The 23,338-nt window shown below is 43.5% G+C and overlaps 1 protein-coding gene across 1 annotated transcript in view; it reads left to right on the forward strand.

Moving 5' to 3' along the window:
- Positions 1-23,338, forward strand: part of LOC146005778 (protein PTHB1-like) — a 489,046-nt gene that overhangs the window by 105,773 nt on the left and 359,935 nt on the right. The window contains exons 7-8 of the mRNA XM_083145203.1: positions 18,559-18,742; positions 21,592-21,721. Of these exons, the coding sequence (XP_083001329.1) occupies positions 18,559-18,742; positions 21,592-21,721 (314 nt within the window). The remainder of the gene's footprint in view (positions 1-18,558; positions 18,743-21,591; positions 21,722-23,338) is intronic.

Genomic DNA, 23,338 nt, shown 5'->3' on the forward strand with positions numbered 1-23,338 from the left:
GTCACCCATGGGTGATTTCATACCCCCACTATCCAACTACGCATGGAGTTGATTTTATATAGTGTGGCGAGCACAGGGAGCCACCAAGCCCGAAGCGTGGCGAGGGGACGCGGAATCCATGTGAAGTAATCTGTGTCCCCTCACGGGGCTCGCTGCGCTCGCCATGCTTCGGGCTCAGTGGCTCGCTGCGCTCGCCACACTATATAAAATCAACTCCATGCGTAGTTGGATAGTGGGGGTATGAAATCACCCATGGGTGACTATACAATTAAAAATTGGGTCTTTACAATGAAAAATCGCATTGTATGCCACTATATTGCATGTGATGCGATGCAATGAAAAAATCGGCCGCCCAGATATTACACAAGTACCCCCGGAGTAAACCACTCAAGCATGGAGAGAATATCCGCACAGTTAGGGCCATTGTAGGAATCAAACTCATGACCTCATTGCTGTGAGGCAGTAATGCTAACCATTACACCATCCATTCTGCTCTAGGTCTAGTACTCTTATGGATTCTTCTGTAGGACTAAAATATGAGATCTGCATTAATATGCCAGCACTAGCCTGCTTTGTGTATAAATCCTCTAATCCACACTTTACATTTCTGTCCAGCAACTCTGTCGGGTCTACTAAGCTAGAGAAGTATCTCCTTCCTAACATGTAGCAGAGTGGTGGACATACTGTATTTAATTAGATAAACTGTAATTGCATTGTTTATTTGCATCATTGCCCCTAACTATCATTTTACGGACTGGGTTTTAAAAAATACAGTTATGAGCTGACTGTCTAGTGTGTTATCACCTTCCACAGGGTAGTACATCTTGGGTACAAATTTTATTTTAAGATTTTATTCTTCATTCTGTAATGTGTTAGATTTTAATATTCCTTTCAGATGTGTCCTCATACGTCTTTGCTGCAGTAGTACTAAGAAGCCCTTCAAGTCCTGTGAGACTCTGCTAATGTTGGGTCTCGTTTTATGTGTCTTTTATGATGATTGTTGCAGTGTCAAAGAGGCTTAAATAGTTGGTGTAATATCATGATTGCATCACCATATCCCATCCAGGATGTGATTGGCCTGATCACTTTTTTACATGGAGTGGGGCCACAACACAAATCACACTATAAAGCCCAGTCCCTGCCTTCTTGTAGGACAGTGGGCTGCTTTCCTTGGAAGACACCTCAAAATTTGTAAGCTTCCCAGACTTTGGAGGTATAGTAGGCAAGTGTGATAAATATCATTTGTTTGGCTGCTAAATATACCTTTTACAAAATAAAATTTAGATAAAGAGAACAAGAGTTTGTGGAAATATTTACACTGTATGTACATCGTACAATGTTGGAAGCAATGTGTTCTGGCTTGGTGAGTTATTTTGCATAATTCTCTCTGCACAAGTAACATCTGCCCCACCTGCAGTGCACATGGTTTTGTCCATCTAAGAAGGATTTTGTCAGAAAGAGTGAACTAGAATAAGGCCCATATTCTGCAGCGCTTTACAGAGAATATTCACATCAGTATTTGCCCCAGTGGAGCTTACAATTTATATTCCTACCACATGTACACACACACAGACATTCTAGGGTTAATTGTGTTGAAAGCCAATTAGCCTACCAGTATATTTATTGGGGATCAGGATTTTTACTTTATTCTTCACACAACTGTCAGGGAATTGGGGGTTTGCCCCAATACCCTGCTGCTTTATGGGCACATTAAGTTAATGAAAGAAATGACATTATTAGAAAGTCTTTTACCTTACAAATTGGTATGACAAATGGTAAAGCCCCATACACACAGAGTGACAGGTGCAGCCAGGGAGCAAAGTGACGTGCTTAAGCACAGATCGCTCAGTACACATCGCTGCCCAACCGCGATGTGTGGTCTCCGGTGAGAGAACACTGGCGATGACTAGATTTATACTGCATACTCTGGTGGGTATACACACGGGGCGATCCATACTTTATTTCTAAGTGATCTAGTCAGATTGCTTAGAAATAGCCCTAGTATTGCTTTGTGTGTATGGGCTTTAACGCTGATGTGAAACAAAAATATAAACGTTAAACAGTTTATTTAAAATAAAATAGAAAAAATAGAAAAACTCTAATAGGTCCTATGGGTCTTAATATGAAGCAAAACAGAACTTAACATTGGAAAGAGGCCACAGTCGCTGGCTTTACCGATCGTAGCATAGATGGAAGCTCCATTGAAGCCAGCATGTTGCCCATAGCAACAAATCAGATTCTATCTATCATCTTCTAAAAGGTGTAACATAAATAAGAAGTAGAATCAGATTGGTTGCTATGGGCAACATCCCGGCTTCAACAGAACTCCCACCTTAGTAAATTTACGGTACTTGTTTCCTAGCACAGCGCCCACGATTTTGATTGTAATGATCGGGTCGGAAAAATCGCGTCCATCGCATGCCAACCAAATTGCATGCCATGCGATCGATGTAAAATGGTCCCTGAGACCCAAATTTACATTGAAGTCAATGTAAAAAGCCCCCCAAAAAAACATTTTAATAGCAAACCCCCCCCCCGATAGGTGAAATGGCCCTCCATTGTTAATGCCACCCCACTATTGACGCCAACCCAAAGCGTGGCGAGCGCAGCGAGCCCGTGAGGGGCGCGGTATGCGTCCTCCAACCTTTTCATACCCCCACTATCCACGTCGGCGTGGAGTTGATTTTATACAGTGTGGCGAGCGCAGCGAGCCACCGTACCCGAAGTGTGGCGAGCGGAATCGTATAACTTCACAGGTATACGCGTCCCCTCTCGGGGCTCGCTGCACTCGCCACGCTTCGGGCTCGGTGGCTCGCTGCGCTCGCCACACTATATGAAATCAACTTGATCGCCGCACGATCTGTTGCCTCCCGGGTGCTCGGGTACGGCACATCGCGGACCGAGTCGACAGATTGTTGGGAGGGGCTGGGAGCAACCCGGCAGTCTTGGTGCACATCTGCACCAACGACAAAGTCAATGGTAGGTGGGATGTCCTCAAGAAAGAGTATAGGGAATTAGGTAAGAAATTAAAGGCGAGGACATCTACGGTAATTTTCTCGGAAATATTACCAGTGCCACGCGCTAGCTCAGGGAGGCAGAGGGAGATCAGGGAGGTAAATGTGTGGCTTAAGGATTGGTGTAGGAAAGAGGGATTCGTGTTCATGGAACACTGGGCGGACTTATCGGTTAGGCGCCATCTTTTTTGCCGTGATGGATTGCACCTGAACGAGGAGGGGGCTGCGGTGCTGGGGGGGAAGGATGGTTAGAGGGTTGGAGGAGATTTTAAACTAGGCGACGGGGGGGTGGGGGCAGCAAGACATTATGGGACCATCAGGGAGAGAAGCCGGACTGGGATCAGGAATCATATAGGGGAAGGAGATGGGGGGGGACGGAGACATAGACAAAGCCCTGGGACATAACAAGGGTATAATCGGGGGTAACTCTCAGGGTGCATCAGGAATGTCATGTAATAAAATGTTATGTTGTAGCAGTCACGTTACCCCATTACAGTTCTTAGGTACAGATGATCTTAGTATACGGGAAGGAGGGAATGACAGAGGAAGAATTCCCGGAACTATGGAGAGGGCAGGCAGTGTGCATGGTGGGGAGGCCTGTAGAGAGTCTATTGAAGGGGAGAGGGGAAAGAGGAAGCTAGTAAAGAATTCAAATGGGTCCTGGGGTGAAACTAATCACAATATTAGAGCCATATCTAAAAATAAACATAAATTAAAATGCTTACTGGCTAATGCAAGAAGCTTAGTGAGTAAAATCGGGGAGCTTGAAACGGTGATCAGTAGGGATGACTACGACATCATTGGTATTACAGAAACATGGAGTAATGAGTCGCATGACTGGGCATTAAACATGGAGGGATATACACTCTACAGGAAAGACAGGGAAAATAGAAGGGGCGGGGGTGTGTAAATAATAACTTAACATCCTGTGAGAAAAATATGAGCACAGACCTGGAAGACGACAACTCGGAGACAGTGTGGGCAGAGATAACCGACAATAATAAGAAACCAAAAAACAAATTTATAATAGGGGTATGCTATAGACCACCAAATATAAATGAAAGGGAAGAGTCTCTTCTTTTAAACCAAATCAAACAAGCATCAAATCAGGGTCAGGTATTAATTATGGGGGATTTTAATTTACCCGACATTGATTGGGAAAACGAAACAGGTAAATCAGCAAGAAGCAATGGGTTCTTAAGCTTACTTAAAGACCAGTTTATTACACAAACGGTAGAAACTCCAACTCGTGATGAGGCGATCTTGGACTTAGTATTAACAAATAACACAGACTTAGTTTCAAACACAAAAGTAATTGAACAATTAGGGAATAGTGATCACAATATGGTTTCACTGGAAATCAACTTCAGTAAATTACATCAAAAAGGATCTGCAAAAATACTAAACTTCAGAAAAGCGAACTTTGAATTATTCAGGGAAGCCCTAACAGGAATTGGGTGGGAAACGGTTATGGAGGGAAAAAATGCAGAGGAAATGTGGGATACTCTAAAAAAGGTGCTTGATTCACTAACTATTGAATACATTCCTAAAGTAACTAAAGGTAAATTCAACAAAAAAAAAGCCACCATGGTTGGACAGAGAAGTAAGGTCAGCTATCAACAATAAAACCAGAGCCTTTAAATTCTATAAAAATAACTTGAATGAGGAGGCGTTCGCAAAATACAAAGAATCAAACAAAACTTGTAAAGGGGTAATCAAAGCAGCTAAAATATTATATGAAGAGTGCATAGCCACTGAAAGCAAAACCAGCCCAAAGAAGTTTTTTAAATACATAAATAGTAAACGGTTAATTAAGGAAAACATAGGCCCACTAACTGATACTAGTGGAAAAAGTGTTACTGAGGACAAGGGAAAAGCAAAACTGTTAAATGAGTTCTTCTCATCAGTATTTACTAAGGGAGAGCAGACTGTGGAACGAACATTTACCACAAACGGGACAAATAAGCCAGATCTCATTGTGGATTTCACGCCGAAGGAAATAATACTGAGGCTAAGCAAACTCAAAATAAATAAGTCACCAGGGCCAGATGGGATTCATCCGAGGGTATTAATGGAATTAAGGGATGGACTAGCTACCCCCCTACATTATATCTTTAGCAAGTCACTATCGTCAGGTATAGTACCAAAAGATTGGAGAATAGCAGAGGTAGTGCCAATATTCAAAAAAGGAAAAAAGGAAGATCCCGCTAATTACAGACCCGTTAGTTTAACATCAATTGTGGGTAAACTATTTGAAGGATTTTTAAGGGATGGTATCCAGGAATATTTAGATCATCACCGTCTACTCAGTACTAACCAACATGGGTTCGTGAAAAATCGTTCATGCCAAACTAATCTACTAGGGTTCTATGAAGAGGTTAGCAAAAACCTCGATAATGGAAATGCTGTAGATGTGATTTTCCTAGATTTCGCTAAAGCATTTGATACTGTCCCACACAAGAGATTGATTAATAAAATGGAGAACCTAGGATTGGGTGAAAATATCTGCAGATGGGTAGGGAATTGGCTATGTAATAGAGAACAAAGAGTGGTTCTGAATGGTGCCGTATCAGATATGATACCGGTACTAAGTGGAGTGCCCCAGGGTTCGGTTTTGGGGCCCATTTTGTTTAACATTTTTATTAACGATATTGGGATAGGGTTACTCAGCAATGTATCCATCTTTGCGGACGATACAAAACTTAGCAAAGTCATCAAATCACCAGAAGATGTCACCATGCTTCAAAATGATCTTGCAATTCTAGATGAGTGGGCAAAAAAATGGAAGATGAGGTTCAATGTAGATAAATGTAAGGTTATGCACCTTGGGAGACACTACCAGTGTGCAAGTTACAACCTTAGCGGAGAGGAACTGGGTAATTCCATACTTGAAAAGGATCTAGGAGTCCAAATAGACAGCAATCTAGGATGTAGTGCCCATTGTAATGTAGCTACAAAAAAGGCCAACAAAATTCTGGCATGTATTAAGAGGGGAATGGAAACTAGGAACTCAAGGGTAATTATGACACTATATAAAGCATTGGTGCGACCTCACCTAGAGTACGGAGTACAGTTCTGGGCCCCACACTATAAAAAGGACATCATAGAATTAGAAAAAGTCCAAAGGCGAGCAACAAAGCTTATTAGGGGAATGGAGAATTTAAGCTACGGGGAGAGATTAAGCAATTTGGGACTATTTACATTAGAAAAGAGACGTTTAAGGGGGGACATGCTCAACATGTACAAGTATAGCAAGGGCCAATATAAGGAACTGTCACACACCCTATTTTCTACTAGAAAGGAATCTAGGACGCGAGGGCATGAGTATAGATTAGAAGAAAAAAGATTTCATTCAGCTAGTAGAAAGAATTTCTTTACGGTCAGAACAGTCAAACTCTGGAACTCTCTTCCCAGAGAGGTGGTAATGGCTGGCTCATTAAATGCGTTCAAGGCAAAGTTGGACAAACATTTACTGGAGAAAATCATCCATGGGTACAAATAAGAAATATAATTTGTCTGTAAAATACCTGAACCTACCAAATCAGCAATGGATATCTATACCAGGTTGAACTAGATGGACGCAAGTCTTTTTTCAACCTTACCTACTATGTAACTATGTAACTCCACGCTGACGTGGATAGTGGGGGTATGAAAAAGTCGGAGGACGCGTACCTCCGCCGCTCGCCACGCTTCAGGTTGTCGTCAATAGTGGGGTGGCGTTAACAATGGGGGGGCATTAACCATACTTTCTAACCATATACAATGAGAAATGGGCCATATTGGCCCATTTCCCATTGTTCCCTATGTAAAATCGGATTGATCAACGATTTTAACTTTAAAAATCATTTAACATTATTCTCTATGGGAAAATCGCGTTGATCGCGTCGGTCGCATTGCGGCCCATTATAATGGGCAGGGATGGACCCGATCAATGCGATTTTCTCTTTCACCGGCAAATACACTGGTGATTGACATAAAATCGGGTCCATCTCATCGATCGCATGCCTTAAGTACCTTAAACTTAAGGCATGCGATCAACCCGACGGGCGCCGTGCTAGGAAACAAGTACCTAATTTACCCCTTAGTCCACACAGATATGCATGTGTCAAATATGAAATTAGTCAACAAAGTCTCCTGATGCATACTAGTTGCATTATGTTGTTGCTAAGATGGAGTTCAGACAAAAAAGACACAAAAAGATGCCTGGCGCTAGCAGCGTCTCACAGGATATGGCTATTTGGTGTGACTGCAGCCAAGATGTTTGAGTAGCAACTTTATATTGTTTTTCTAAAGTAAATGTGCAAGAGTTCTCTACTATAGTCCATATACTTTTCCATCAACGGTAGTTATTCCTCTGTAAGTAATTTGTGCTAAGCAAAAAAAAAAAAAATATTTTTAAATATTAGAATGCTATCGCGGTTTCTGTACACACGTAGCGATTTGAACTCACTTGCTAAGCGATCTAACTAGATTTTAATTGCATGCGCACAAGATCTGAGCCATAGATAGCGATGCTCGGGACCACGCAGCACTATCGCTATGGGGTGTACACATGTTGCGATTGTAGCTTATTTTCTAAGCTATCTGTATAGATCATTTAGAAATTAGGCACAAATTGCTCCATGTGTACACCCCATAGCGATAGTGCTGCATGGTTCCGAGCATCGCTATCGATGGCTCAGATCTTGCGTGCATGCAAAATCGAGTTAGATCGCTTAGCAAGTGTGTTCAAATTGCTACTAGGGATGGCCATCGATGATTTGATGTTTTGCTTCTTTTTTTTCTTTCTTCAAAGTGCTCCCGACACCCACGAATCCCCACCCCCCGTGTTTTGATTGGCCCACAGGCCAATCAATCAAACACAATGGATGTGTAAAAATATTGATGGCCATCCTTAGTTTAGCACTATTAATGGTCAGTTGCAGAATTGCCATTGATGGCAATGGCAACGATGGCCACCCCTAATCGCTACATGAATACAGAAATAGTGATATCATTCTACGATTTAAAAAAAAAAAAAAAATCTTTTTGATTAGCACAAATTACTTAGCACACATTGCTTAGCTCAAATTCCTATATGTTTATGTGTGATCTAGTTCCTGCACAAATTGGATCTGAGTCAGAGGCAGGGGCGTAACTAGACATTAGTAGGCCCCATAGCAAAACTTTGTAAGGGCCCCCTATTTAGCAACTGATGGTAATAAATGTATATAGTACATAAAACTTATGGTGCGTACACAGGGTGAGATTCTCTTGCTATTCCACTTAAGATTCGAGTGCTATGCAATCTTTGCTATCTCTTTACTTTTTACATACACTTCATACAATCTGCTTTAGATTTGCACTATATCGCCATTGCGGCCCTGTTTATCTGGGTTTCAATTTGTGCTGTCACGGGAGCGCGCATCGGGATCTTAAGGTAAAAAACCTGTGCAATCTGCATACGAGTTACTTACGATCTGCATTCGATTTTGACTATATCGTCAAAATCTCATGTCAAATCTCACCATGTGTACACAGCATAAGACTGTAAGGTACTTGTTTCCTAGAAGGGCGCCCACAATTTTGATCTTAGGCATCGCAAGGAAAAAAATTGCGTCGGTCACATCACATGCGACCAAAAAAATCGCATGCGATGCGACCGATGCGATTACCGCGATTTTACTTAGGGAACAATGTTAAATGGCCCAATTGACCCGATTTCACATAGGGAACAATGTTAAATGGCCCACAGACCCCAAATACCCACCCTGAAGTGTGAAATGGCCCCCCCCAATTGTTAACGCCACCCCACGATCAATGTCAACCCGAAGCGTGGCGATCGCAGTGAGCCCGCGAGGGGCGGCGGTACGCGTCCTCCGACCTTTTCATACCTCCACTATCCACGTCAGCGTGGAGTTGAGAATAGAAAGTGTGGCGAGCACAGCGAGCCACCGAGCCCGAAGCGTGGCGAGCGGACGCAGAACACGCTCCCGAAGCAGGGCGAGTGGACACGGATTACTTAACATGTATTCCGCGTCCCCGCACGGGGCTCGCTGCGCTCGCCACACTTTCTATTCTCAACTCCACGCCGACGTGGATAGTGGGGGTATGGGAGGACGCGTACCACGCTTCGGGTTGACGTTGAACGTGGGGTGGCGTTAACAATTGGGGGGGACATTTCACACTTCAGGGTGGGTATTTGGGGTCTGTGGGCCATTTAACATAGTTCCCTATGTGAAATCAGGTCAATTGGGCCATTTAACATTGTTCCCTATGTAAAATCGCGGTAATCGCGTCGGTCGCATCGCATGCGATTTTTTGGCCACATGCGAAGCGACTGACGCGATTTACATTTTACCATGCATTTCTATGTAAAATCGCGGCCATCGCATCGGTCGCATCGCATGCCATTATAATGGCATGTGATGCCCGCGATGGGCGCCCTTCTAGGAAACAAGTACCGACTGTAAAGATGGTCCTTCTTTAGCTCTGGTCCCCATAGCAGCTGCACCCCTTGCACCTATGGTAGTTACCAGTGGCATAAGTTTGTCCCAGTTGCCCGGAGGCAAGATGAATATTGGTGCCCCCCCCACACACACACACACACACAACGTTAATCAAAATATATATTGTCTGCTATTAAATATACATTATATACTGTATATACGGTATATACAGAGAGAGAGAGAGAGAGAGAGAAAACACATATATATATTTCAGAACTCGGCCACAGAAGTGATTTTGATGGCTTTCAATTAGTGGATTTAAACTGACAGAGGTGAAGAGGTGCCCTCTTGAGTGCAGGAGCCCGGCGGCAGATGACTCCATTGCCTCCCAGAGTATTGGCTCTGGTAGTTACACCCTTGGTCGGAGGAAAACAGAACATAGAATAAATCGGAATTGGATACATCAACGGTACATCGTGGGTGCTTTTTAGCACCTGCGATGTATCACCAGGGCCGCCAAGAGAAATCCTGGGCCCCGGTACGACAACTTCCGGGGCCCCACAGAGGCTTCCTCAAGCGGGGTCTGCGGACCCGTTGTTATGCCACTGCTTCCAAGGTGGATGCTTACTGAATGGCAGTAATTGCATTGACTATATATATATATATATATATATATATATATATATATATATCAGGGCATGGCAAACAGGGACAGTGCGCGCCACTGGCGCGCACCAAAAATTTACACTGTAATGCCTATTACACATGTCACACCCATTACAAATTATACCACATGCCATAATGTCCATTGCACATTATGCCACACACTGTATTGCAAAATACATGCTATGCCAGGGAATACATGCTCTGCCAGGGGATACATGCTTATTGCCATGGAGTTACTTGCTCTGCCAGGGGATACATGCTCTGCCAGGGGATACATGCTCTGCCAGGGGATACATGCTTGTTGTCATGGAGTTACTTGCTCTGCCAGGGGATACATGCTCTGCCAGGGAATACATGCTCTGCCAGAGGATACATGCTCTGCCAGAGGATACATGCTCTGCCAGGGGACACATGCTTGTTGCCATGGAGTTACTTGCTCTGCCAGGGGGAACATGCTCTACCAGGGGGAACATGCTCTACCAGGGGGAACATGCTCTGCCAGGGAATACATGCTCTGCCAGGGAATACATGCTCTGCCAGGGAATACATGCTTGTTGCCATGGTGTTACATGCTCTGCCAGGGGATACATGCTCTGCCAGGGGATACATGCTTGTTGTCATGGTGTTACTTGCTCTGCCAGAGGATACATGCTCTGCCAGGGGACACATGCTTGTTGCCATGGAGTTACTTGCTCTGCCAGGGGGAACATGCTCTACCAGGGGGAACATGCTCTACCAGGGGATACATGCTCTGCCAGGGAATACATGCTTGTTGCCATGGAGTTACCTGCTCTGCCAGGGGATACATGCTCTGCCAGGGAATACATTCTCTGCCAGGGGGAACATGCTTTGCCAGGGGGAACATGATATGTATTAAGCCAGTCTCTCAGGGCAGCGTTTTTACTTTTAGTTTGTTAGCAGACAGCTCCTCCGGCTCCAGTCCACAGCACTTCCCCCTCTAATGTGCACACTGCAGCTTCCGGTCCCAGGCTACTTCACTTTGCAGACACACAGTCACAGTGTCTCTGCAGAAGCTCTGCAGCGGTGGACCTCTGGACTGTCTGCACACAGTGACAGGCTGCCGCTGCGCTGCTGACCCGCTCTCCTGCTCTAGACTTGTCCACTAATTAATCAGCTGACCAGGTGACTCGTGCGCATACTTGCCTACTTGGAAAAACTAGTTTCAGGGAGATTATAGATCGCTCTGTAAGGCATTGCGCGGTGCGCTGTTGATGGGGGGCGTATCACATTCTACCCAAGGGGCGTGTCTACTGTCACTCAGGGGTGTGTCCTGCAGTGGCAAGTAAAGACCAAATTACCAAGCGCAGTACTGGCTACACACTGACGTCACAGCTGCATTACACAGGAGGGCTACACACTGACGTCACAGCTGCATTACACAGGAGGGCTACACACTGACGTCACAGCTGCATTACACAGGAGGGCTACACACTGACGTCACACATGCATTACACAGGAGGGCTACACACTGACGTCACAGCTGCATTACACAGCAGGGCTACACACTGACGTCACAGCTGCATTACAGCGGAGGGCTACACACTGACGTCACAGCTGCATTACAGCGGAGGGCTACACACTGACATCACAGCTGCATTACACAGGAGGGCTACACACTGACATCACAGCTGCATTACACAGGAGGGCTACACACTGACATCACAGCTGCATTACACAGGAGGTCTACACACTGACGTCACAGCTGCATTACACAGCAGGGCTACACACTGACGTCACAGCTGCATTACACAGCTGCGCTTCAATTTGCAGGGCAGCGGGAGCTCGTAAAATGCAGGAGGGAAGGCAAGTCCGCTCCCCATATTACACAGCACATTGCACACATCATAGTATACATTATACTATGCCACCCATATTACACCCTGTATACAAACCACATTGTACACAACACCATAGTACATTATACACAGATCACCCAGTACATGCAGCACATTGCACACATCATAGTACAATATACAGAGTGCCCCCCCCATATTACAGCCTGTACACACAAAGCACACACATTGTACATCACACAGCTCCTCCCCACCTCCCATATTACACCCAGTACCCAGCACATTGCACACATCATAGTATACATTATACTATGCTCCCCATATTACAGCCTGTACACAAAGGATATTGTACAGAACACCATAGTACATCACACAGCTCCCCCCTTCCATATTACACTAAGTAACCAGCACATTGCACAAAACACCATTGAACACAGCATCCCCATATTACACCTAATACACACACGCAAACACTATTTTATACCCCTCACAGCCCCCATTCCCTTAGCACTTACCTGGCTGTACTCATTCCAGGGACCCAGCAGTCAGCGTGGTGGGGGATGAAGCACAGCACAAGCAGAGGAGGAGCAGGAAGGAAGAGCACGGAACCCAGTGTGGTGGGCGGGGTCAGCCTCAAGGAAGCCCCGGCTGCAAGCTCTGTCTCTGCTCCTGAAGCACAGGCTTCCGGTTTCTGTGCACACTGCACACAGCAGCTCGCCCACCATTACCTACAACCCCTGCGGTGGCTGACTGACTTCATCATGCAAGCCCCGCCCCCCGACAGTCTCCGAAAACCGGGAGGATAGAGGGGCTTTGCGGGGCAACAGGAGGGTCAAGCAGAAATTAATGCGGGTGGGTTGGCAAGTATGCATGCGGCGCACACCGGCTGCCTTTAAAAAAAAAAGTGAGTGTGTGTCCCCGGGCCCCCTGACAGTCCCGGGCCCCGGTAAATTGTACCCTCCCCCCCTGCCTCTCGGCGGCCCTGTGTATCACATCCGATTCTCTTGAACTCCCCGGCAGCTCATCGGGAGTACTTTTACGTGCAATAAAAAGTGTCACATCAAGGGCCAAATCAGATGGGAGAACTCCCGATGAGCTGCCGGGGAAGTTGAAGGGAAACCGGGTCAGGCTTGCCCTTCAGACAAGTCTGATTTGATGTACGGAGGCCTTTAATCACTTACAGTAGCACACTTTGTGTATGCTCCTTTAGTTGGACTCTTCTAAAGTTTCAGCCTTTATATTTAAAAGCCTAGAATGGTATTTTATTTCATGTGTTTCATTTTACATTAGGGTTGTTGTGTAATCACTGTTCACTTCCCTGGCAATGTTATTACTAACAACTGGAAATAAAACCATGGGCAATTGTGAAAGGTTTGTTAAATTGGTAATTGAATATAGTTTTAATACTTTGTAATTTTTACTGCAAGGGTGCCAGGTGGAAATAATGCAGTTAGCATCAATATTTTAGCAGATTTATCTTGTGGTATCTCTCATCCGCTAGATAAATGATTCATAGGGCAATTTTAAATAAATAAACACTACTGTAAATACAGTACTGTACAGTAGCTTCAGTGATTGATACATGCAAACATAGCCAGCTCCATGCTCTCTGTGTAAACTGTAACAGATATTTTTATTGATAACCTCAGCTTTTTACTGCCAATATGACCATGAACCTGCAACAAGATATATACATTTATCGAAAAACTCTTACGGCATTACAATACTATGGCAGTATAAGCATACATTGGAATATATTACATTTGTGTTTTTTTTTTTTTTTTATAAATAAGTGGTTACATTAGTTATTTACTTTTCCCTGAAGTAGCAAAAGTGTGGTAAGATTACATAAGATTTCAAGTTCTTTGCCCAAAATGTGTTACCTGAAATTTGTGAGCCAATTATATTTGTGGCACTGTGACATCAGAGCATCCATTTAAGGTGCCCAATTTTGCTAGTAAGTGAGGTTCCTCCTAATTATACATTTTGCTTCTCCACCACTCAGGGCCGGTGTAAGGCTCCTCAGCACCCTAGGCAAAACTTCAACCTACTGCCGCCATCCCCCCCCCCCCCCCCCCCCCATACTGCCACCAATAACCATTTTCCAACCCCTTAATGCACACTTGTCTAACATTCTGGAATGGTAGAGAGCCTCCCAAAATTGAGTGATCCTCCTTGCCCCCCAGGTAGGTGGGAAAGACCCCTGATTTGTCTGGAGGCCCTAGAACCCTCCCCTTTGCCACCCACAACAGAGTACAGGAAGAGAGGGCAGCAAAATAGGGAAGTATGCCTCAAGATAAAGGCCCTTATTCTGGTTGGTGCGGCCGGAGCCGCACACGGTGCTCCGGCCGCACAAACCAATCCCCGCCCACGAGACGGATCGCCACGGCCGTCCGTACACGGACGGCTGGCGATCCGCATAAAAATGGTGGGGCGTACGCCTCCACCATGGTGGGAGCTGCCCCCTGCATTCGATGGTCGTCGACCATCGAAGGCAGGGCCGCACACCACAGCAGCTCCCGCAAGCTGAGACCACACGGACAATCGTCCGTGTGATAGCTTGTATGGGGGCTGAGAGCTGACATCCGGCGACGTCAGCTTTCCGCCCCCATCAGTGGCGTCATACCCTGATTAGCATGCATACGCCCCGCGTTTGCATGGGAACGCCCATGAAACGCGGGGCGTATACATAGGGAAATGAGGGTATGAAGCCCCTCACGCCCCTATACGCCCCCTTTGCGGCGGACGAAATACGTCTGCGGCGAATGGGGCTGCACATGCGCAGATTGACCTCTGCGCATGTGCAGACTAAAAACATCGGCGGTACGGCCGCACGCGGGCCGTACCGTCCGATTCAGAATAAGGGCCAAAGTATGGAGGTGAGTTTGTAGAGGTTCCACAGCATTAAGTACAACAAGGATCCTCACAGACATCCTTGATTTTTTTATAGGCAGACTTGGTGGCACCCCCCTAGATCCTGCGCCCTAGGCAGCTGCCTAAAGCTGCCTAGTGGTAGAGCTGGCCCTGCCACCACTCCAAATTCACAATTATATTCCTTTATTACTCCAAGTTGTTTTATTCCCGTAGTGTTTCTTTTTTTAGACAAATAGGAATCCACTGTTAGAATTGACAAAATCTGTGGCCTAATTTCCTTCATATTAGAAACCTAAAACTTGGAGAGGAACAGGAGCTTACAGCCTGGTCCTTTGGTTAAACAGTGGTGTGCAAGACAGGGCTAGAGAGATATTCAGTGCCATAATAAGAATGGAAAAACAGACTGTACTTATGTCACTGCATATGGGATACTTGGTAAAATAACCAAAATTCTGCTTATCGGTCTGTGCAGCGAAAGTTAACATACTGCATGCAGATCAGGGACATAGCATCATCTATATAAATATGTCTAGTGTCCATTTGTGTGTTTCCAAAAACAAAAAGGCAATCCCAAAGTAGCAGACTAGCTTTCAAAAGCATTTGCTTCAAGCCGGCTTACTAGTGTTTTAATAACTTCAATTAATGTGCCCCACTCAGTCACTACTCACCTGGCCAGACTTTTTTATTTTACATTTTATGGTTTAGGCCAAAATCCCGGGATCCAGCCTATCCCAGGATTGGCCTCCCTACTTACCATCTTACAAAAGAACTGCGGTAGGAGTTGGTTATTTGTGCCATCTTGGGCCACTCCTGGAAAAATCTGCATCTCTTTTTCTCTCCGGATGACCATTTGGGGATTCCATTTACCATCTATAAGCTCATAAACATGGTCTCTCCGGGACAATCCAGTTTCCACGGTTGGTGAGGACTACATTCATTTGAATTTGAACTCACTATTTTCATCCAATTTTCTTTCTTGCTGGCTATTTAGTAAATTTTTAGTGTACTTAATAAATACAATTGTGATAGATTAACCAGTCTTTAATTATTTTAGCGCTGCTTATTTTTGTGTTTTCTACCTTTCCATAAGCCACTGTACTTCCTTATTTGAAGGGGGACCCAAGAGGCTTATATGGATATGTCACTCAGGTCCCCTATATGCAAGTCATTTCTCCTTACATGTTCCCCACTCTCACTTAGCTCTCACCAAAAAGGCCTGCACACCTTCCACATGCCACTTGCATACCTCCTAGCATTTGTAATGAATAATATGACAAAATAGCCCAACCCACTATGTGTAAGCTCTGGCCAATTAAAGGTCTGCAAATTGTGTACACTAAGGCCTTTCTACATATGACTCCTGTCTCCACACATGACTCTCACTGCAAACATCCATTGAAAAACTACAATATTCACCTTCCAAGCACGTAGCTCACAGAGCATTGGTAGAATGGCCTAGATTCCAGAATGAAGGACAAATAACTGCATATGGTAGCAACTGAAGTTTCAGCTTGGAATGGGTATTACATTATTAAAATATTTTCTTAGGTTGTAGTGACACTTTAAATTGGGGATGGAGCTCATTAGAAGAATGTTTTACTAAGCAGTAATTTAGCTTTACATATACTATTCCATTTGAAGACATTTATATCAAGTGACAGGTCCACATTTGTCTAAAAATGATCTTACATATTTGACATTTTAAAAAGAAGGTTCCCTAATTAGGTAACAGAGTTAGGGGGTTATTCTAATCCATTCGGTCCTCCATTCGCAGGGAGGACTGATGGTGGAGAAGGGCGGGGGTGTCGGGCTGCCCCATTACCATATGGGAACACCCAGCGTTCCATGGGCGTTCTCATGGTAATGAGGCAGTGATGCAGGGGGGGGCAGCTGACATCACCGGATGTCAGCTGTCCGCCCATATCCGTGCCAGCATGCACGCACATGTAAGTGACTTAAAAATCACTTTTATATGCGTGCACGCACCACATCTTTCGATGGTAGGCGACCATCGATAGATGTGTGCGGTTACCCGAGGCATGCGAATGGATGTTTATGCAGAACATCCATTCGCAGCCTGTGTGGGCGAACCCACACTGCGAGGGGGGGCGTTCATTCACCGGACGGGGTTTGGTGGATTCACAAGGCTGCGAATTCACAGCCTTGCGAATCAACCAGAAAAACCCCCTCAGTCAAATGTAGAAGCTTCTATTAGTGGCTGCCTGTCTCCGTATTTATGCAAATACCACTACATACCCCTTCCCTCGTGTACATACATGTGGCCGAATGCGCAAGGACTACGACTTCTACTTTTAGACCTTTAGTGCATGCTGTAATATAGTAGTGTTCATGCTAGGCTGTTTTAGCAAGGTTACTGCGCCCTGGCCCTCTTGCAGTGCTGTGCTAGAACAGCCTGCTGTCCTTCCCCGCCGGTTCACTCAGCGCCGCTGTAGATGCTGGGCCCACCCCCTGCAGCGCCCTGTCCTGATTCTAGAAGGATCACTATTCTGGTATGCTATGTATGCCACCATCCATTGCACCATCAAATCTTGCAGCAGCCCTACAGCAATGCATAATTATAACAAAGGTCTCTTAGATTTATAAATTATGCATAAACATACATTAATGTGATGTAATTAAAATGTTTACTGAATGACCACTATTCATTTTTATGTTGATCAATTAAAATCTACAGTCTCAATGTTTCAACCATAATTTATATGCATTTTTATTTATTGACTATATTAATATGTTTCAAGTATCCTATTAGAAGCTTAAAATGATCTTACAAAAAAAGCCTGAATAAATAATTTGTTATATGGAAAAAAAAAATCACAGTAATCCTTAGGTTAGTATTTCTTCTTACGTCTCTTACAATTACAGTACTACTTATACTGCAGAAAAAAATGTGAAAACCATTCAATTGATAGTCTGTGATTACAAATTACTGTCATTCTCTTTTAGTACAACATTAATCTAGCATACAAATGTAATATAAACCACACCTACCTACATGTTATAATGTCATTCTATACTATATAATAGCAGTGTTCACTTTTAACAAGTTTTAATGGATTTGTTAAACGGTGACATCGCAGGAGCTGTTAACACATACATGTGCCTCTGTGTGACATTCACAGTGATCCTGTTTCTGAAATCCAGCTGAATTGCCACGCTGTCTGTCTCCATTGACCTCTGACATCTCTTTGTGACAGGAGGCACATAGTGCTATAAACTTCCCTGTACTTAATGTTTTATTACTAAGGACAGAATGGCTGGTGTGAATTACACCTATTGAGCCCTAATCCCACTGAGCTCCCTGCTTAATGTTTATTGTGTAGGACTCACTGACTAATTCAAAGAGGTCTATAGTCCTTCACACTGTTATAATTCCCATAAACAACACTGGGAGGTCATGTCAGAAATGCCTGAAATGGAGGTAGGGAAGGAATTTAAATGATAGGACGTCCTATGTCAAGTGCAACATAAAGGGGGTATTTAATCTGTGCCAATATCAACCCCACCTGCAGTGCACAAGGTTTTGCCCTTTTGAGAAAGATTTTGCTTTTGCGTTCAACTCTGAATCAGTCCCCATGTTTTAGATCATAGCTTTACACGCTAAACATGATCCTCTAGACCAGGACCCTCGCTCTAGGCAAACCATTGTGGAGCTACTAACATGCACCTCTCATTACAATTGATTAGGTGATGTGCAACTGTTAAAGCGATTTATTTGTATTTAATGCTCATTCTCCTCTGCAGGCGGACTGGATATTAAACATCGGCGAGCAGGCATTGGATATCAGCATAGTCTCCTTTAATCACACTGCATTCTCGATTTTTGTACTTGGCGAAAGAAACTTTTACTGTCTCAAAGAGAACGGACAGATCCGCTTCATGAAAAAGCTTGAGTACAGTCCAAGCTGCTTCCTTCCATATTGTTCAGGTTAGTTGGAGAATTCTGAAACCCAATTTTTCAGTTGCACAGGACTAGGTGTACAAATGTATATACGTTTTAATATGCTGTCTGCATACACTGTTCCTCCTGACAATTTACAGACACCTTTTTTGGCAGTAAACGAAGGTAGTATAAAAATGTAACATTTAATCAATATGTTGTGTTTAAGGCCGCTATCCGTCCATTGGGCCGGATGAGTGTCTGCATGCTTAATCATTTTTTGTCTTAAGTCTAAAAAATACAGTGTCTGCAATCTACTTAAATATTAATACAGGCTACCTACAGGTCTACATGAGGGACATAAACATGAAATATAAATGAGTCTTACTTGCCCTCGGCTTCCCATCTCTAGGTCAAGGAGCGTATACTCTATTAATTATGAATATTTATTATTATTCTGAGGATAGCTGTAGTGAATATGTGAGCACATGTTATGTTTTATGCAACATACTCTACGCGATGCTTGCTTTAATTGTCTTTTTTAGAAGCATATTTTTTCATGAAATTTATACTAAAAGAATCCTTTCTATTTTGTTTAGTTGATGATATTTCCTGTATATATGTATATGAAAGCTATCCGCCATAACAACATTTTCTTCACTTTCTTTGCCTAATCTTACTTGGTGTCGGGGTGTGAGGCACTGCATACAGCACTACACTCTTCTTCAACCAGTCAGCTTCTCTCAGTCATACTCAATGGAAGAAGAAGGGTGCAGTTCTCTGTGTGACAATGACACTCCCCAGGATCCCTAGGGGATCTGGTGAACAATGCATGACAGACAAACGAGTGGTTGTTTTTTATCTCATCTCATTGAACAAATGAACACCACCGAAAAAAAACCTGGAATTTTTTTTATTTAAAGCAATAGACATGATGTGCTGTTCCAGAACGTCACCCAATAGAAGTCCGTAAAAAAACCTGAGATGTAATTTCCAAAGTAAAACTTATCTAAGTTACAGCGTTTTACTTTCAGCTATACAGTGTCTAACAAAATAGTGATTGAGACCTTTTAGCTGGTAGTTATTATCTAATTTGTCATTGTACTTGTTTATTAACATTGTTTTGATAATGTGAAATTATATTATAGATAAATTGTTGTTATAAGTTTTAGTTGGCCCGAACAATACATATCTTATTTGTAGTTAGCAATAAGCTTGGGCCCTGTAATGCCTACCCAGTCATCATTGCTGACTGTGCATGTTTTCATTTGTATTTCTGGCATTCAGTATTTTTTGACCAAAGCTATTAATTCATCAAGCACATCTTTTTTTGCCCTTGTATACAACATGTAATTGATCTTTGTTTGCAATTGCATGAGCTAGTTATATGCATATGCATAAAAAAAACTATATACAGTATATACCACTTTACATGTAATGACTAGAAGTTCACTTTAAATCATGTTAACCACCTTGCATACGTACCCTTCATTGAATGGTATATGGTCATTATGTCGACATGCATTGGGTCGACCACTGAAGGTAGACATGGCTTAGGTCGCTACATGCAATAGGTTGACATGGCTAAAGTCGACAGGGTTGGAAAGTTGACACAATCATTGGGTCGACAGTGAAAAGGTCGACATGAGCTTTTCGCGGTTTTGTTTTTTTAAACCAATGTGCCGACAGGCGATATTTCATGCCCTACCATCCACTAGGCGTAGAGGTAGAGCACAATAGTGTGCCAAGCTCAGTGAGGTCCCATGTCCAAAGCATGGTGAGTGCTGTGACCCATGCAAGGGGACGCCATACACTTTGACAGTGTCCATGTTGACTATGACGACGTTCACGGAAAACCTGTGAAAAACTGATGTCGATCTTTTGACTGTCAAACTTACCATTGTCAACCGAATGCTTGTGTTCTCCTTCCAACCCTGTCGACCTTAGCCATGTCAACCTATTTCATGTGTCCATCTAAGTCGTGGTCGACCCAATGCATGTCGACCTAATATGGATTGACCTAATGATCCATATCCCATTGAATACTATTCATATTATAATAGACATTCAGCTATTGCCTATAAAGCAATGATACACTTAAAGCCTGATTGTGGTCCAGATGCAACTCCAATGGGCAGTACTTTGCACATGTGTCAGATCTGTACTACGCATACGCACTGCAGGTCCTGCGTCATTGTATGCACTATGGCTGCAGGCACCAAGTGATCTGTCAGTCTGCCGATGGCCGATGTGCAACTCGGGCCTCAGTTTTCCAAAATGGAGGGCTGAGGTCAGGTCCTTTGTCTTTCAACTGAGATTTCCTAGCCTCATGGTAGGCATTGTAAGCACCTTTAGTACCACAGGTGAGCTGATGCTGGGTCCTTGAACACAGCACTTTATCACAAATGAATTCAAGCTTTGATATGCACTGAAGCTCACACAGGGGATCCCATCGTAAAAGTGATTGACTAGGACAGTGTGTGAGGATGGCTAACTAAAAGTAAATGTGTTAGGCCCTTTAAATGCCATTTCAGGGGTGTGAATAGATTACCCATTGCAATCTCAGGAGATTTGCCCAGCCTGTGACTCCGCAGACTCACACAGAGGGCGCATGGCCACCTTATTTTGAGAGAAGAATACCAATATTTCAGCTGTTTTATGCCACCGGAGGGCTAATCGGAAGCAGAAATGGAACCCTGTGCTTCCTGACATGTTAGCAATTGCTCGCAATTGCAGCAGCGATCGCTTTAACCACCACATCTGAACCAAGCCCATAATGTCTTTAATTTTATTTGTGGCTGCGAATGTCTATTTTTGCTGGGAAATGTGAATGTCCTTGGCATGGAATATCTTATTTAGCACTTTTTCTTACAAACTTTTTTCTTGTCATTCTACAGTAAGCGAAGGAACAATAAACTCTTTGGTTGGGAACCATAATAACATGTTGCTTGTGTACCAGGATGTGACATTGAAGTGGGCAGCACAGCTTCCGCACATTCCTGTTGCAGTAAAAGTTGCCAATTTCCAGTAAGTATTTTTAAATAACCACACGCTTTCTATAACCACCCATCTTCACACAAGTATGGCTGTTGTGTGGGTGAGTTATTTGTTCTTTTGTATGTTCTTTTTTTATAGTGTCTGTTAGAAATGTGTGAAAAATGCAGTGCAGTGCCTTGCCTTGTAAATATGCCACATATCATACTTACGTATTGCTTTGAGTAAGGAAGCAAGATAAGAGATGTGTAATAATAAGCTTCCTTGTCAGATTTTATAGGGAAGGGTTATTTTTTGTACTTTTTTTTAAATAAGAGTTTTTTGAAGACATTAATTGCAGTATATTTGTGATGTATGAAGTGAATAACAAAACTGACGAAAAAAAGGATCATCATATTTTAATTAATTAAAAGGCAAGTGGAGGTGGTGGGACTGTCGCTATAAAAAAATGAATTATTGGCTTTAGGAAAGGCTATTTTCAGATGATAATAAATGAGTATTATTAAAGCTATAGAACTCTTATTAGTGGTCTGTAGAAGTTGGTGCCAAAGTTGGAGCATCAAATCAAAACATGATACATTGCTGTGCATTCAAGCATGTGAGTCATATATCAAATACATGAGGTGGGGTTACATAGTAATGGTAGGTTTCCTTATTATAACGTGTACAGAATATCGATCTTGGCAGGAGAGGAGAACACATTAAAACATTGGTTTAAAAAAAAAATGTAAAGATAGATGCAGGGCTTAAAGTGGTCCTGGAGAGATGGTGGCACTCATTTCCCCTGCCATTAATACCCCCTCCCCCCTATTAGATGGAGCCTGGACCAATACCAGGGTTTTTGGCACTACCTGAAAACTGTGTCCCTCCAGCAGCTTCCTCACCTCTCTCTGTCTTTTCAGACCCCTCACCTTGTCTTCAGCATGTACAGAGCCTGCTCCTCTTTGTTGCTCTTATTTAGTTCAGTGGTGGCATGACATCACATACACCGTGCCGTTAAAGAAAGCCACTGAAACAGGCTTTCAATTGGAATTATTGTGCAGAGCTGTGGTGGAGGAGGAACTAGTTCACCCTACCATTACAGGTGCTGAAACTCCGCTACACCTCATTCCTCCCGAATTTAACACTTAAATAGATGGTGAGTGGAGAACTGTGGCTATCAAGACAAATTCCACCTGGGCACAACTTTATAGTTAAATATAAGAGGAGGCTATAGACAACAATTGTGTTGGAGGATATTAACAATGCTTGTCTACCCCTTGGTGGTGTGTGAAGGTGGGCGGGACTGCACACCCTAATTCTAAACATAATAAAAGGTGCTACCATGCTGGGCCCACCTACCTTGACCAAATTACCTTATCAGATGTGTCCCTAACAGAGATTCCTGGCCAAATAAGCAGAAGGAATTGCGGTTGTTAGTGGAGTACTCTAGATAGAACATGAAATTTGGTTCCAAAAACTAAATACGATGCAAGTGGCCAATACACACATGAAGATTTGGAATTAAGGGGTAGATATATGAAGCAGTGATAAGGGGGGAGAACTGATAAAGTGGCCGGTACTTTATCACGACATGAACCTAATCCCCTTATAATGTCTTCTGGGATCCAATGTTACTACTCTGTAAAGTTTTTGTCCAAATCCATCCAG

This window comes from Crinia signifera, chromosome 5 (genome assembly GCF_055691185.1).
Source record: "Crinia signifera chromosome 5, ASM5569118v1, whole genome shotgun sequence".
In the NCBI taxonomy this organism is placed as follows: domain Eukaryota; kingdom Metazoa; phylum Chordata; class Amphibia; order Anura; family Myobatrachidae; genus Crinia; species Crinia signifera.